Source organism: Camponotus vicinus, unplaced genomic scaffold, assembly GCF_025532165.1.
Source record: "Camponotus vicinus isolate PSW18456_S1 unplaced genomic scaffold, iyCamVici1.0 SCAF_11, whole genome shotgun sequence".
Lineage (NCBI taxonomy): Eukaryota > Metazoa > Arthropoda > Insecta > Hymenoptera > Formicidae > Camponotus > Camponotus vicinus.
The window spans coordinates 10,039,241-10,055,946 of NW_028141947.1; the positions used below are offsets into that span (position 1 = coordinate 10,039,241).

At 35.2% G+C, this 16,706-nt stretch overlaps 1 protein-coding gene across 9 annotated transcripts in view; it reads right to left on the minus strand.

Annotated features, from left to right (window-relative positions):
* The window catches only part of Rbp6 (RNA-binding protein 6), a 620,420-nt gene that overhangs the window by 176,973 nt on the left and 426,741 nt on the right, over nt 1-16,706 (minus strand). For all 9 annotated transcript variants that reach the window (XM_083081660.1, XM_083081663.1, XM_083081657.1 and 6 more), the window contains one exon: nt 700-792. In XM_083081660.1, the coding sequence (XP_082937786.1) occupies nt 700-792 (93 nt within the window). The remainder of the gene's footprint in view (nt 1-699; nt 793-16,706) is intronic.

Genomic DNA, 16,706 nt, shown 5'->3' on the forward strand with positions numbered 1-16,706 from the left:
ACTAAATGAGATCATTCGCACGTGAATAATATTATATTGCGCATTTTGAAACAATCCAAATAGAGCGATACCTCGATATCACCGTTATGAGCCATAACGATCAAAATTCATGGGAGCTACAGCGAGGCAGAATTGTCGTCGCGCGCCGTTGACGTTGTGTAAATGGAAATGAGTGCACTTGTTCGTCCAAAAATCAATAGCGTTCCGCGCGAAATGGCCAATAAAATATGCAAAAGTACTAAACAATGTAAATCCCATGAATCACAGTCGTCGACAGTGCCGCTCGATTTTGCGACGCGAGAGGAAATGGTGAGGATGTGCGATACATCGATAATGTAACCAACTGAAATGATAGTCAATGATACCGCGTTCATGATTCCAGCGAAATGTTACATTACGTTGCATAATGTTTATAAATTTTATAAATTCGAAACGATGTAAAATTTTATAAAGAGATATTTGTGAAAAATTTTTTATGATAGGATCTTAATCCTGTATTATTAATTATAAATATAACATCCATTTAAAAAATGGAAATCAATAAATATATTAATAATAAAGAAAATTTCTCCTAAATTTATGCTCAGCATTTTGTTAAAATAAATCGTTAAAATAATCATCCGCCGAATGTGACACACACAGTTTTAGTTTTTCAATGCAACGTAATAATGTAAATTTGATACTGATATTTATACTCACCGGACCGAATTGTTCGAAGTAGTTTTTGACGTCCTCCAGCGTCGTCGGCGCCGATAATCCCCCGACGAATATCTTCTTTGTCCTTGTCACCATCTATAAAAAAAGGATAAAAGATTAAGTTTAAGACTTCCAACTAGAACGAAATATAAATTATTTTCGAAGCATATTATTTAATAAATTTTTTTATTAATTAAAATAAATTTTCTTCAACACAAGTTATATATAATATTAAATTATACTCCTTGTTTTTTTTTATAAAAACGAAACAATTAATATTCGAAAAAAAGAAATAACATTTTCAGTATATGACTGTGTGAAATTGATAAAGAATTTATTAAATATGAATGGTTTGTGTCTGTGTAGATGTGCTACGACATTTCCAGGTTGACTCTATTGGTGTTTTTTATCGTTGCTTCCAGCTTTCATATTGTCTTAACTGTCTGGTTATCGATGAAAAAGTTATAAATAATCGATACGCAGGTGCATTATTAATAGCCGAACTTACTTCAATATAACGTATCAATACATAAACACGGTGAAAACACTCGTGCGATATTCAATTTTTTATGAAAAATTTAGGAAACACCAGCGAAAATAAAATGTACACAATTTCCTCTCCCGAGCGGCTACGGAAATCTCGGTAAAGAAAGAAGCAGAAGAGTGAAAAGAAACAGCTGTTGCCAGAAAATGTTACTAGATAATGCTTTAAAGAATGGAATCTGAGAACGGCGACGTAAAAGGTCACGGTCGAAATCGAAAGAAATGCTATTGGATGCACATTTGTTGTAGATACAATGTCGCGAATGTGCGTATCGCGAACTGAAAGAAACACGAAGAAGCACAGTGACATCGGAACAAGCAGCACGGCATCGTTCCTTAAGATTGTTCATGGCGAATCCGAAGCGCGACATCGGATCTTACATCGGATACGGCTACATGCGAATACTAGATAAACTCGACGTCTCCGATCCCCGATATTCCTCGTGTCTTCCGTTAGATATCGAACGTTATTCAGATATTACCCATTGGAAACTATATCAAGTCTTGTAGATATCAGTATGGTCTAATAATCAATGAATATAGATATCTTATAGAAATGAAAATCGTGAAAAAATTTCCATATTTAACAATCATTTAATTGACACGGCACAATGATGAAAAATTTAAAACATACTAAAATATCTAATTTAATTTCAGCAAATATATAACAAAAGTTCATCTCTTATTTTTGAATAAATTAACGTAGTTTTAAATAAATTTACACGATTATATTTTACATTTGTTTATAATATGTAAAATGAAAGAGACATAAATTTATATAGCATTTTAATTCGAACGAGTAAAATGCAAATAATAATGACAGTGATAAGTCGGATAATGCGATCGTTAGTAGTCGGATAAACACTGCGAAGTAATTCGATAAAGAGGACTCATCGATTTCTCCATAAAATCATCCACTTCGACAAGGTAGATTAATATGAAGAACTTAAAGGAGCTGAAAGGAAGAGGAAGGAGAAAAACCGATACTTCTAGTCTTGAAATCTTGATAATACAATCGCATTGTAATAAAGCCGCGGGCGGGCAAGCTGGGGAGAATGAAAGGTAGAAGTCGAATATTTTACGGGCAGAAACTCCATGCTGAGAAAACGAAAGCTCGATCGGGATAGAAGAAGAGACAGAAGAGAGAGGATATGCGGCGAAAAGGGCGGAAGAGGTAAACTCTGGCAATTTCAGTGATGGCTGGGCTTAGACATCTCTATATCCGGTGAGTAACGCAAACCCCGCGAGTCCTTCCATCCCCCTACGTTCCTGAATTCGACTCCCTCTCCTTCTCCGCATCCCTAACTCTTCCTCAACCCCATGCAAACTCGCAGCGTTCTTCGTTTCAACGTTCTCCACTGAAGGGGAATGAGAGAGGTAAGGTTTCTCGCGAGGTGGGTTAATCAGCGAAGTGTATAAAGTCTCGGGGATAAAAATAAAATGGCAGGGGATCTCGAAAATTAAATAAACGAATCGCCCCGGTTTCGTCGGCGAGAAGTTCATCGTAGGAAAATAACAAAGAGAAAGAGACACACTCGGGGATAAAGAAGGATGATATCATGGATGGATAAGGTGAAGAGGAAGGAAACAATGGAAGAAGGCGAATCTAAACTAAGGAGGCCACTTATTCGAATGAAGCCGCTGCAGCTTCCATTCCTTTCCTCGAGTGCCGAAAGCGAGAATTCGACTTCTTTCATGTTCTCGATAAATAGATACATATAACGAGAATTTCAGTCTGCAATCTTTTTACATTTTGCTGTTGCCGATCGCGTAATGAGCACATTGTGCAAACTAGAAAGACTTTTATCCGCGTTTTCCATTGCTCTGGACAACGATGCTCGTGACAAAGAAACTTTTGTTTAGAAATGAAAATGGAACATGAAAAAAAAAAACAAAATATGTAAGATAAAATATAACAAGTATGAAAAAATAACTTCCTTGTAAAACGTTTTTATCGCTTAGTAAAATATTACATTGAATCAATTCGCAAAATAAATCTTAAAAGTTTCATTTGAAAAACGAGTGTCATCAATTGCGAATTTTTCGTGCAAGATATGAAAGAAGACATAATAAAACTCGTAATTTTTCACGCAATATAGGCTGAACAGATGCCTGGTTTGTTAATTATCATTTCTAATGAAATCCGCGAATTTAAAGAGCTTGGAAGGAAACCAACTAACAAAATAAGTGGTCGAATTTTCGTCGTGAAGACGCGACACGAACAAAAGATGAGGTTTGGGGTTTGGATCGCTTCTCGCCGCGGTTAACTCGGCGAAGAATAAGGTGGAAAAATATAAGTCACGAGAGAAACAAGGAGAGGAGCAGGGCCCCTCGGGTCGTTAGCGGAGATAAGAGCGGATAGCGGTAGAATGGTAATGGAAACTCGGCGAATTCCACTTATTACGCCGTAGCATTATGTAAATACCGGAAAGCTATTACAATTTTACAACTTACTAGGAGTGGCTTTATAATTTCATCGGTTGAGGGAGAGGAGCCGGGAGAGAGGGTCACCTCATTCCTCTTTACCAAACTCCTGCTTTTCTCACCCGATATGACCGCGTACATGTTTCTGGCTCGCTTTTAGCGCTTCCGTATCTACGAAAATGAAATCGTCCCGGAGAAAGGAGAGAGGAAGATGTAAAAGCTACCTCTCTATTTGCGCAAATTTAATATATTCATCTATAATATATATTAAACCGCTCTGTATAATTTAATATGATTTCATAATGATGTAAATTATTTTATATTAATTTTAAATATTGCGCTCTCCACTAACGGTAGTACAATTTGTTTTAAAAAACGTGAAAATTGCACAAATAAAATAAAAAATAAAAAGATATTAGCTACCATTATCGCGCAAAGTGCAGGACCTTTTATACTTTATTACAACGATTGAAACTTGCGGAATAAAAATTTTATTCCCAAAACAAATCACAAAATTATTGTGTAACAAAAATGACGAGCGGAAACGCAAAGTTCGTAATAAAAGGCGCGCGTTTAATAACGACGCGCAATTCCATAAAGAATAAAAAAGGAACAAAGAAAAACAAGAACAATAGTCAGCGTGTCTTTTATGACCATCGGGCATTATCGTTCCACATTATTGCGATGTATTCGTAAATGTCATAATCAGTCCCGCATTTTCACGGCGTTTCTATCCCTTCAATGAATGCACGAAGGATGGGAACGGCAAGAAAAATATTGGAATAAACGTTAATCAGCGGTCTCGCGTTCGCGTTTTAACGGCGAACGCTTTTACCTCCGTTCGCGATCATTTTGCAAGTTTAATCGTGCGTTCACCGATACCATGCGAATTTACGCAATGGAGGAACACGATCCGAGATCACGCAATTCGCTAAAAGTGCGGACGATCTTTTAACGAGCGCGTCGTTAAATCCGTGTCATTAAATAACGACACGAGATGTATACGGCGATTACTTTGCTTTGTACATATGTAAAGTAATATGTTCAAAACATAAATATTAAGAAAATTTTACATTTTTATCAAACGACGTTAACGCTAAATGAGACAAAACTGAGAAAGCTCGAAAGAAATAAAATGATGTACAAGTGCGTTATCTGTCGTTACGAATAAATTATCGTTTTCCATTATATCATGTGTACTATCAATTTAGCGGCGCAATAGCTTTTGGTAACGTGTGTCCATGGTTGAATGGCCCATCTGTATTATTACATCGCAATACTGAGGCAATCAACTCAACTTTAAAATCGATAACCTTAACGCATTGCGAATATTACTCTGTCCACCATGTCCCTTTAGCGATCGTACAGAATAGTATCAACAATGTTACATTGATAGGAATGCATAAACATATAGTAAAGTGAAATATAGTAAAGTGAAATATAAATTGATTTTTACCTTATTTAATAAAAATATCAATTTCTTTTTTTTTAAACTTGAATTATTGAATACGTTTGCTCACAATAATTTCAACTGAAACATTGCAAGTATGCTTGCGAGCAATTCTTAATAATTATAATCTCTTCGTTTGCTACAATTTAATATATGTCAAGTAGTGCATCTTCAAATCAGGGCAGTAGCGATCAAAATTGCGTAGAATAATTCCGCATTGTCGCGAATCCAGGTCATAGGGACAAATATATAAAAAAGGGAAGGATAAGATCGGGAGAGAAGGATAGACGGAGATAGGAGAAAAAATGGGAGAGAGGAAAGAAAGAAAAAGCGACGGTGGGATCCCGAGACGAAGCTCGCAACCCTCGGGATGATAACCGATTCGCCCGGCCTGTCCCTCGCCCTTTCGCCCTACTTTTTCTCCAGCTAGCCCAGTACCGCAGAATCCATAGTCTTTCTTCCAACCCTTCTGTCTTTCCGAGCGATCCATCCCGGCGTCCTGAACCTCGCTCGGAAAGAATTAATCCTGGCCTGGCTCCGACGACTGTAGCCCCCATCCGTCGCGGATAATGTCACTCGCTTTTGTTCTTTGACGTCTCTCTGAGTCTTTCTTCTTTTACTGAACCACCTCGATTTTACCTCGTCTTAATGTAATCATTTAGACGCAAAGCACAAGGCAAAGAGAAACATTTATTTGCTAAGTAAGACTGTATACAATTCACCTGATGTATAAACCGCAATGTGAGTCGCATAATTTTTCAGTGTCCAACATTTTTCAAACCTTTCCTTACCTCGGAATAGAGAAGCTACTTAGGGCTTTTTATCTACGCGGATTTCGGCGTGGCAGCCATGCTGCAACAATCTCTCACGATCGCGACGTTCAACGATTTAAGTTACCGGTCATAAATAGCAAAAGAGGTTACGGGGCGGTGGTGGTACAGGAAGGAAGAGAGGTTATCAGTAACCGAGCGGTAGGTAAGGCGCTCAACGTCGCTCGGAACATCGCTATCGCGCTGTCCAGCCCTGACCCTACCTTGCTCTAACTCCGTTCTCGCTCTAGCTTTACGCGCTATAGCACGATTCGAGATGCTCACCGCAGAACGTGCTCTCACGTAAATTATACGCGCATGCCTCATCCTACGTTTTCCGGTCGGGGAATATTCCGAAAATTCCACCTCGCCTGTATCAACCTTGGTACGCGTCGATTTTGCGAATTTAAAGGAAGCGAATGCAAGGCTTTCGTGACTGGAATTCATAATTTTTTTAAAACGTGTAGAAAAGAGAGCCTGCGACATATAGCGGCACGATAGTAGTAGCTATAATTTATTTCGCTTCTTTAATTAGTAAATATAGAATACATTTTTGTTATTTCAAAAAATTCACAAAGAGGACAATTACTCGAGATTGGACTTTATTTTTTGCTCAAAATAAAATTTATGATAAATTACGAATATGCAAGTTTCTAGATGGACCGAGTTATGGTTTCAGAGAAAATGGCCGGTAAAATAAGTAATTTTTATAGAGGTAAAATTCAAATTTTTATAAGAGTGAAAATATATATATTAAACGTCCTTCTGAAAATTATGCGTAATCTACGCATCATAAGATTTAATTTAAGTCAAAATTGAAGTCCAATCTCGAATTGAGAAAATTTCGGGCAACAGATCTATAGACACATGTTCGCACTCTTTTTAAAGTTAAAGTTATGAAAGTAGAAAAATATGTCTAAAAAAATATATTTATGTATGTAACTATTATTAGAAAATATATCGATTGACAATCGTTAAAAATAGGAGGTCAAACCAATAAATTGCTAGACTGAACGTTACATACACTTGCACTCGTAATCCTAAATCCCACCCATTACACCCTCTGAACGACCGCAACCTACCACCCTTCGGCCACTATTCTGACTTAAACTGTTTGAGTTGCGACTTTACCGGATTACCACGGAATCTGCCAAACCCCTTCGTCGTTCGAGAAGTTCCAACCCTAGGTGATTATTTCGAGATCTCCGTATCTTGGTGCTACGATATTCAAGATAATGCCTGGAATATCGGAACACTTGTGATGTTAACAAAAAATTATATCGTAAATATTAGCATATATAAGAAATTAATAAAAAATAAAATCGAAAAATGTTACAAACGAGTCAAAATTTCTTTCTATGCAGGAAATGAATAGATCAATTTTAATCTATCTTATTGAAATGCGAATAATAGCTGGCTGATAATAGAGAAACTTATATAGTTAATTATTCAGATAAATTAAAATTATTCAATTCACTAAATTAATCGTTTCATTATAAATGTAATTATAATTTGCTGAATGTCAGATAAGAATAAAGTAATAAAGGTGACGTAACATTATTTTTGATAAATGTTAATTAGAAATTAGTCCAGATAAAAATCGCACATAAGACTTTAGCAAGAAGTTAAAAGCTTTTTCCACAGTCATTTGCGCCGTCAGCAAATTCAAGCGGAATCTCGAAGAAAGCAACTGCCGTAAAAAAATTCGAACGAGAGCAAACTCCCATAAAAGAGTTTCCATAGTAGCCACTCGAATTTCTTTACAACGTTTCCAAGCTTCACGGTAAATCCGGTGCTTTCGTTATGCATTTTGTTATGGACCACATAGTATTTTACACATTACTTTAACTAACAATAAGTATATGCCTATCATATCTATAAAAATAGTTGGTTTACTAAAAAAGTTACTGTTGTCTATAAAAAACCACAAAAAAATTCTCTTAAATTCAAAGATTTTATTATCTCAAGTGTAAAATGTTCGGTTGAAATATATACTGCAATAAGATGGTTGAGGCTAAAAACCTAGTGAAATTGTATATATTTTCAGGATATCCATAACGCACATATTCAAATCTTATCAAAAATTTCCTAAATATTTTGATGCAATATTTTAAAATAAGTTTTCTTATCGTATGCATTTTCTAATGCTTTTTATTTATACGAAGAAAAAAATAGAGTCACTTAAATTTCAAGTGCTATATTTGCAAATATACTAAAAAAATATTGAATAGCTTTTATCAGATAAATATTTTTCACTTGCATATTTTCATTTTTTTATCAAAATTAAAAATGACAATAAAGAATATTTTAAAGATATTGAAAAAATATATAAACAAAGATATAGAAACATATATCAACAATATATTCTAAACACATATGCAATTCACAACTTATAATTAGCCTACCGACGGATTGCTTGTAATATAAGAGCAAAAAAAATTATCAAAGATAAAATTTTATAAAAAATTCCTGAGTCCCAATAAAATTTCCAATGAGAATTCCCTGATTGTTTCCAAACACAAAAGAGAAATTCCCAAGAATTCCAGAGGTTTTCCATATTTTTCCACAGAGTAGACACACTGTATTTCTCTTTTCCATGATATCGCGACTGCGTTTCATCATTCTCGCGGTTTTCCGCGGAAATCAGAGACGCGAAAAACAGGCGGAGATTTCATTCTTCCGATGAAACCCGATGCCAATGTGTATTGGTCCGCGCATGATACATTTATTGATCCTGTGGCATCAAACGTTTACGAGTTGCTCTTTGAGAGCGAAGATGAAAGCGCTGACGCTCGACAAGTGCATGCCGGCTTAAGCGCTTCTCTATTTCTGCCCGCGCCTTTGATGCGCATTATCAGGCCTTCTTGTTTTATTCGGGCGCTCGATATATCCACAATCCTTTTAGATCCAACGGCACGCCGATGCCACGGCTGGAGCCGCCCGCATTTTTAATCTGTTTGGGACACATTGTTGTGTTACGCCTCACGAAATCTCGATGGCAAGATTCAATAAATTAAATATCCGAACGCATGCACTGTTCACAGAAAATTTTAAACAAAGTTATTCTCCCTGTTCTATTCTTCCTAACTGAGAAATTATAGCTTGTGACAAGATAATATATATTTATTTATTTTAATTTTTATTTTAAATAAACATGTTAAAATTAATTCTAATATTTTCTATACTTCACAAAAATTTCAATACAAAATATATTCGAATAAATACATACATGTACATTTATACATAAATCAAATTTTCAATATCTGTCTTAATTTCGAAATTCAATAACCTTTAGTTTGCTTCAAGGATTTACAAATTATTAAATTGATAGATACGGATATATAACGTTATCACATTTCCGATATATATCGAAGAATCTTCGTGAAGCTTGGCAGAGTCAAAATCCAAATCGAGGAAAGTGGAATGGATCCTGCGATATCCCCGTGACCGACTCTGTCACACGAGCGTAGAAACGATAAAAGGGAGATCGGCCTCTCCAGGTCCCGCAGGGTGCTTTTTATCGAGTCATGCCCGAGATTTCGGGGATGCTCGTAAACCTTACCCTCCGGGACATCATTCCCTTCCGGAGAGCTTTGCGAAATAACCGGCATTCAACGGCACGATGTTGAACTCGTCCGCGTAATGCAGTTTCGTCGACACGCTGACTATGAACATTGGCTGTGAACGCGCGAGAGCGAGTCGGTGACCATAAATTGAGCACCGAAACGGCCCGACCCTCGCGGGATCGTATTTAGAGTTAAGCGGCTTACGGGCTTTCTTCCGTTTTGATTTAACGATGGAAAAATGGTTTAAACTCTATTCGTACCTCCGCGCTGTGAAAAATTCAGGCAAGACGCGATAACCAACTTAGTTTGCAGCCCAATAAAATTTCAAACTTATCTCTCTCGTCGCAACATATTGTGAGATAGATATTTTTCGTATCCGATATTGTGTGTGTGTGTGTGTGTGTTAAAGAAAATACAATGAAAAGAATATGTTTGAACGCTCCAAAAAATAGCAACAAACAATAATTTTATCAAAGCGGAAAACTCAATAAACTATTAATTACATAACATTAATGACATAACATTAAATAAATATATATATATATATATTTCGATTATATATTACACACACATATATATATATATATATATATATATATATATATATATATATATATATTATAAAAATGTTTTATTATCATTTATAACATGATAATAAAACATTAAAATGCAAGTCATGAAAATTTTAATTTCATAAATTCTTATCGAAGAAGAATCAACGATGACTAAGCAATAAAAAATCCCCTTAATTGTAAGTATAATGCTATATGAATCTATTCATTAAAATTTATTTCTTTTATTAACTTGTAGTCTTTTTAAAAAATTTTTAAATAATCGCACGTTTGAAGAAGTTCTCTTTCAAAGAGGAGGGGATGTAAAAGGACATAATCGTGCATCTAAGCCGTCCAGACACGTAGAAATTCAATAGCGATCTAAACTCAATCGCCACGGCCACGAGTTAGCACATTCATAGTAGTTTACCCTCCGACTCCGCCCGTCCATGCTATCCTCGCGGAAGGGCTGAATAGGACGTAAAGGCGGCTATTGTGAGGCGCTATTCAATCGCCGACAACAGAAACACCATTAGGGGCAATGTACGGTGCTGCCAATTAAAATGTAGAGCGACAGCCGGAACGACCTTGTCTCTCGATTCACGTCACTCGGCTGTTAAATGTCGATGGATCGAAGCGCTAAATCAGCTGATAACGCGCATTATTACAAAAATATATGCTAATAAATTATTATGCGAAAGTCATTAATATAATTTTTTTTTAAATATTGTCTTTAACTTGAAAAATTTCGATTCTTTAAAAATTATTAGTAAGCGTTCATAATAATAGTAAATATACGATATTATAAAATTTCCAAATAATAAAATTAAGAGTCGGTCTGGTAAATGTACATTTAAAATATGACACGCGCGTATGTAATTAATAAATTGTTAATAAACAATTAATAATAATGAAATAAAATAGGAATTTATAAAAAAAGAAATAGCCTTTATAATTTAATATTCTTTGTGATTTCAAATATATATTTTTTATTAATTCTAACTCTATTACATTAAATTCCAAAATTCTATTTTTAGAAGAGATTGCTCGAATCGAATTTTCTCGTTTCATGCGTGGAATCATCATTATGTCTTTCAAATCGTCCGAGTTTCAACAAATTCTGGCATGGGCATGTTCGCGAAAATTGCAATATGAACAAATGCGGTGCGCGATGAGACGCAGCGACGCATAGCGAATCCGGTTGGCCGCGGACGGTTAAATCACCATCGTAAACCGCAATTCGCGTATTATGCCAACGCGATTCAACGGTCGAATGGGGTTAGAGGTCTCTTAGTGCGGATCTTGGGTGTACCGCACGTGCGCCGACGAGGGATTAATTAACGAATCGCGTACCGAGTGCGCGCGGTCGCGATGCATGTTGAACGATGTCTACGTTCGTCGAAGCGGAAGCCTCAATTCTCGTCGGATTCATATTCTGGCATAATATAAATATACATGTACACGCATGTATATACAGTAATATTACTTTCCCGTTCGATTCTGCAATAAATTCTCCTCGGCATAATTTTCCGCGTAAAAGACATCGATATTTTGATAGCCGACTCATAACAATAACTCAGTTCTGTAATCTTTTCGCATAATTTATCTCGACATAAGACAGTCCAATTATTCTATAGTCCCTTCAATTTATCTTGCTTGGTTAATTTTCTACAATTTCAAAAGAAATTTCAACAACATTAGTCGAAGTTACTTGTTATCAGATATCAAATATCGTTGCATAAACGTGTCTGTCAGTATTATTAGTGAAATTCTTCGAAAACATTTTCGTTATTTAAAAAAACGTAGTTTAGAGAGGACAGCTTTAAAGGACAAACAAGTGAAAATACATCGATATAGTAAAAGATAAATAAAAATATCATCGATATAATAATAGCAGTGACAATTTCTATGCACGGATAAATTTAAGGTAAATTAACAATATTGACGTGAATATTATTGCTATATCTTGAGAAATAGAAAAATTGATAACATTTAAATTTCTTAAAAATGTAAAGAATGTGTATATCTAACACGTTTATACACTTGTTTCTCTTATCAATATTTATTCTTGATTTAAATAATTCTGAAATTATATCGAATTATTTCCAATATTATTTCCAATTTCTCAAATCAAATTTCATCAAGTAATTTGAATCGCTTCATTTCTCTTTTACGTTTTGTTGAAATCTCATGAGAAACTTGAGAATTTCCGATCGGTACAATTTCCCAGATTGCAATCAAGGTTAGCATATGAAAGTGCATACTTTAGAACAGCGCGCCCGCAAGAGGATGGGTATTAATTAATATAACGCCAATATATTTACACGCGCGTTAAATATCGAATACGTGCGTGAGTAGAGTCATCCCGAAGCGAGCGCAGGTGCAAATTGGCAAAACGCTCGCAAAGAAATTAAAAAAACGAGAATCGATTGAAAGGACGGGAGATGAAGTGAAATAGATAAAAAGAGAGAAAATAGTTGAGGCAAAAACATGTGATGCAGTTTGCACGAACGCAAAACGTACATATTGCGCGCAAACAATTCGCACATACAAATATGCATGTACGGTGTGACGATAAAGTAATCTGCTATCGTTATTGTTCGACTTCTATCTCTCCAGCAGACCGCTCTACTCTCTCCGGTCCATACCACTTCCGGATTATATTGTTAATAATTACCGCGAGATTCGCGTAACCGCGGAATGCGCGCCGCAACCATTCCCTTCTAACGCGCGTTGTTGATTCTATTATTTATCGCATAACTCGCGGTGAGGTCTTTTAAATTCTCAGTAAAACATCATATATGTCAGCAAGTGCATATGCAATTAAAATATCTCAACATTGTCGACGATCCAATTGCTTTATAGCTTAAATTGAACTGGAGAAATAAACATTTATATAACGAAAAATTAAAAAAAAAATTTTAAATAAGTTAACATGTGACAGATATGCGCGCAAGAGTATTATTATAATTTATATTTTTTCTATATATTTAAGATATTATTTAGATATGAAAAATATAAACAATAAAATGAATTTAAATTTGACATTTATATTTTTTTATTTATTTAAATATGTTGCACTAACATCTGATTATTAAGTCTTTGTCTTTTTTTTTCTTCTTTGCGCGTAGAAGTATGAAGTATTTGGAAACAGATACGTGGACATTAGCAGCTCTTGCGTTTATATCGAAATGAAAGTGACCAGTTTGAGTGGTTCGCGAACGAGTCATCTGTTTTTACATCTCGGCCGTTTGTTGGCGGCAGAGGAAAGGGATTGTGGCCATGCATTTGTATGGAAAATCCTGAGAATCGCGAGGGCTGTCTGCTTGTGCTGCCATCCCAGATTTAAAAGCATTTCGATGTAAACAACCGCGTCTTTCGCGGCATCAACTACCTAATTTTTTCTTCATCGATGCACTTATCTCCCATTCTCTCTTCACTGTACACTTTTATTCCAAACCAGTTCGTGGAAGATACATTTTTACAATAAGTTACGCATTCTGCTGCATTATTTGCGATACAATACCACAAAAAATTGCAATTTCTCTAAGAATGACTGCTAAAATAATAAAAATATGAACAATTTTTTGTTTTCATATTACCACTTTTTGCGACTTTTAGAATAAATATCTCCCATCTGAGAGCTCGTCCAATGTTTTTAATTGCCTTCTTTTTCTCCGTGTGCTTCATGTTTTCAAGAATGAACTCGGGGAGCGACATCAAATCCGCTTACTTCCTTTGCCATTCGCGAAACGAGTAACTCGGACTTTCCTCGAAAAGCGATGTTGCCGGACGATATAAAGAGCGCATCGTCATAGTCGTCAAGCCGGAAACTTTGGCATTTTGCTTTATATCTCGAAGGAGAAGAAGACTCTATATCGTCCTCGAGAAAAGGCGAAGAGCAATCAAGCCCTGTCCCCGAAGGGCGCATCGCTGTGGGGTGCTCAGCGGAAAACGACCCTCTACCATCCTAACGCGTCAAACTTTAAAGGGGCGCAGTTTAGGCTTTTGTTCGCGTAATAACGCGTTTCGTTACCGCCGCTTTAAATCCAAAATCTCTTCCATATGAAACGCTCGCGTTTGTCAACTACGCAACATTTATGCGGGAAAATGAAAACACATTGCTCTACATCTCAAAGATACGTTAGGTCATTTTTCTCTCGTTAAAACTGCAATACAATTAAAACCACGATACAATACATGCTACGTGATAATTTTCCTCTCGTCAAATTATTTAGTGGAAGTATCGTTAAGAGAAATATTCACTCAAGAATACGATAACCAGAATATCGATGTTCTAAAAATGTGTCAATAGTTGATACGAAAAAGTTGCATTGATGACTGTTTTTATTTTTGCGAAACATTATCGATTTTTATAATTCTATCCATCTTGATATAAAAGTCACATTTTTATTAGAAAATATCAATTCTTCATCAAAGATGAGATAGTAAGTGTGTTCTGAAAATAATAATAATTTACTGCTGAAATATATTTATCTTTCTTGTTTCGCGAATCTCACGTTGCAGATCCATGCCCGTGATATTAAAAAGATATTAGACGTCTCGAGCGAGGCTGTAAAATCGCGCCACACATATTTTGAACGGAGATTGTATTTCAGATAACGATGAATTTTACAACGCGATGCGATATATGGGTCAACGAAAGGGGAGAGTGCGAAGGCGGTGGAGATAAGGGTAGAACTGGGTAGATGGATCGTCCGTGTGACGATTATCTCGCGTGACAATGTGTTACCGCAATTTCCGTCTACGTGGCAGGAAGTTTTAAGAACTCTATTTAAATGCCTTGCTATAATCGAATGGGAAAAGATAATCCTGAATGGAATTTATTGTGCATTCCATAATATAATTTCCTATAGAATATAACGAGAAGTAAATTCGAAGAAATTGAACCTGACAATTTCACGCAATACGAAAAGTATATAATTATAGGATGTACAACTAATTGCTTTCTAGATAATTGAAAAAACTCGGTATTAGTATAATAAAAGTAAGCAAAGTGAAATAAACAGTACGAACTTTAATTTAAAATCTAATACTCCTTCCGATTTCATTTGTCGATAATTACGATACTTGTTGTAAATCTTCTCTCTACAACTAAATTAGATACAAAGACATATTTATGACAAATCAATGATTTGTAAAAAACGATAACTATGAAGAAAAAAAATATAAAGAACAAAAAAAGTAATCCGGAAGTAATAAAGATGATGATGTATGCGATTGATATCAAATAACCATAAAAAGATAGAGATGACTAGGAATGACAGAAGGATCAATGCGGCTAGCAATCGAGATGAAGAGACGACAAAAGAGAGAGAGAGAGAGAGAGAGAGAGAGAGGGGAAAGAAAAAAAGAGATGAAGGCAAAATCCTGCTGGACGGTTGCCACAAGGCGCTTCGAAAGTAACGATCTCGTTATCGTTCTGCCTCGAGAAGCGAAGGACTTAAGATAATAAGTTTGTATGAGAGGGTGGAGAGTCCTTAATAAGAAACCGGAGCGCTCTCGCGCAAGAGGGAAATAGCGCTCGCTTACCTTTCCCTTTCTCTCTCTCTCTCTCTCTACCTATCTATTTATCTATATCTTTCTCTCTCTCTCTCTCTCTCTCTCTCTCTCTCTCTCTCTCTCGCTCTCTTTTACACTCTACCATCATCCGCGTCAGACTACTCAACTTATTAATTCCATTAATATTTCTTTCATGCGATTTGACGCACCGACGCGGCGAGATTATTAAAAGCGCGCGAAGGAGCCGTAATACCCTCGGAAACTTCGTCTTTATTACTACGCGGTACTTATTTAAAGAATTAACCGACCCTTTCGGATATTGCTCGAAATGCCATGGGCAGTCAAGCATAAGAGAGCTTGTTCATTTATTTCGCAACATTATTCTTAGATATCGCCTTCGAATGCGGAAGTATCGGATAAATATTCTCTCTTCATTGGAAAAGTTTCATTTCAATCATTTTACTATGATATTATTCGTGGATTATTTTTTACAACGCAATTACTTTGATTTTTATACGGAACATCTCTTTTAACTATCAACAAAAAAGACTAATTCCTATAATATAATCATTTAATATTATGAAATATTAAAAAATTATTTATAATATTTTTAATAAAATATAATTATAATATTTTTAATAAAATATAATTATAATATTTTTAATAAAATATAATAAAATAAAAAAAGATGCACACAACAGCTTCGACTCTAATTTAAAAAAAAAGTATAATGGCTTTGAGATTTAACATATTTGTGGTCCATTTGCAACAAATCCAAGTCAATAATTAAATCTGACGAATTCGAGTAACATGAAATTAAAATTTAATTTAGCTAAAATAGAATATTGTAGATTCAATATAAATAAAAATCAATATAAACGAAAATTTGTGTGGGTCACTTTCAGTGAGAATATTGAGTAGATTATATTTAGTGACAGAAAAATGTGTAGTATATACGTATGAATATGATATTTTTCCAAAAAAGATTTTTCATATCAAATATTCAAAAGAAATAAAATCATTTTATTTTTTTTTTTTATTTTCACTGAACATTTAAAGTCAACTAGTCGAAATGAAACATGTGTGTACACTAAAAAATTATTTTTTCCCGCAATAAAAATCTTAAAATATAAAATTGACTGTT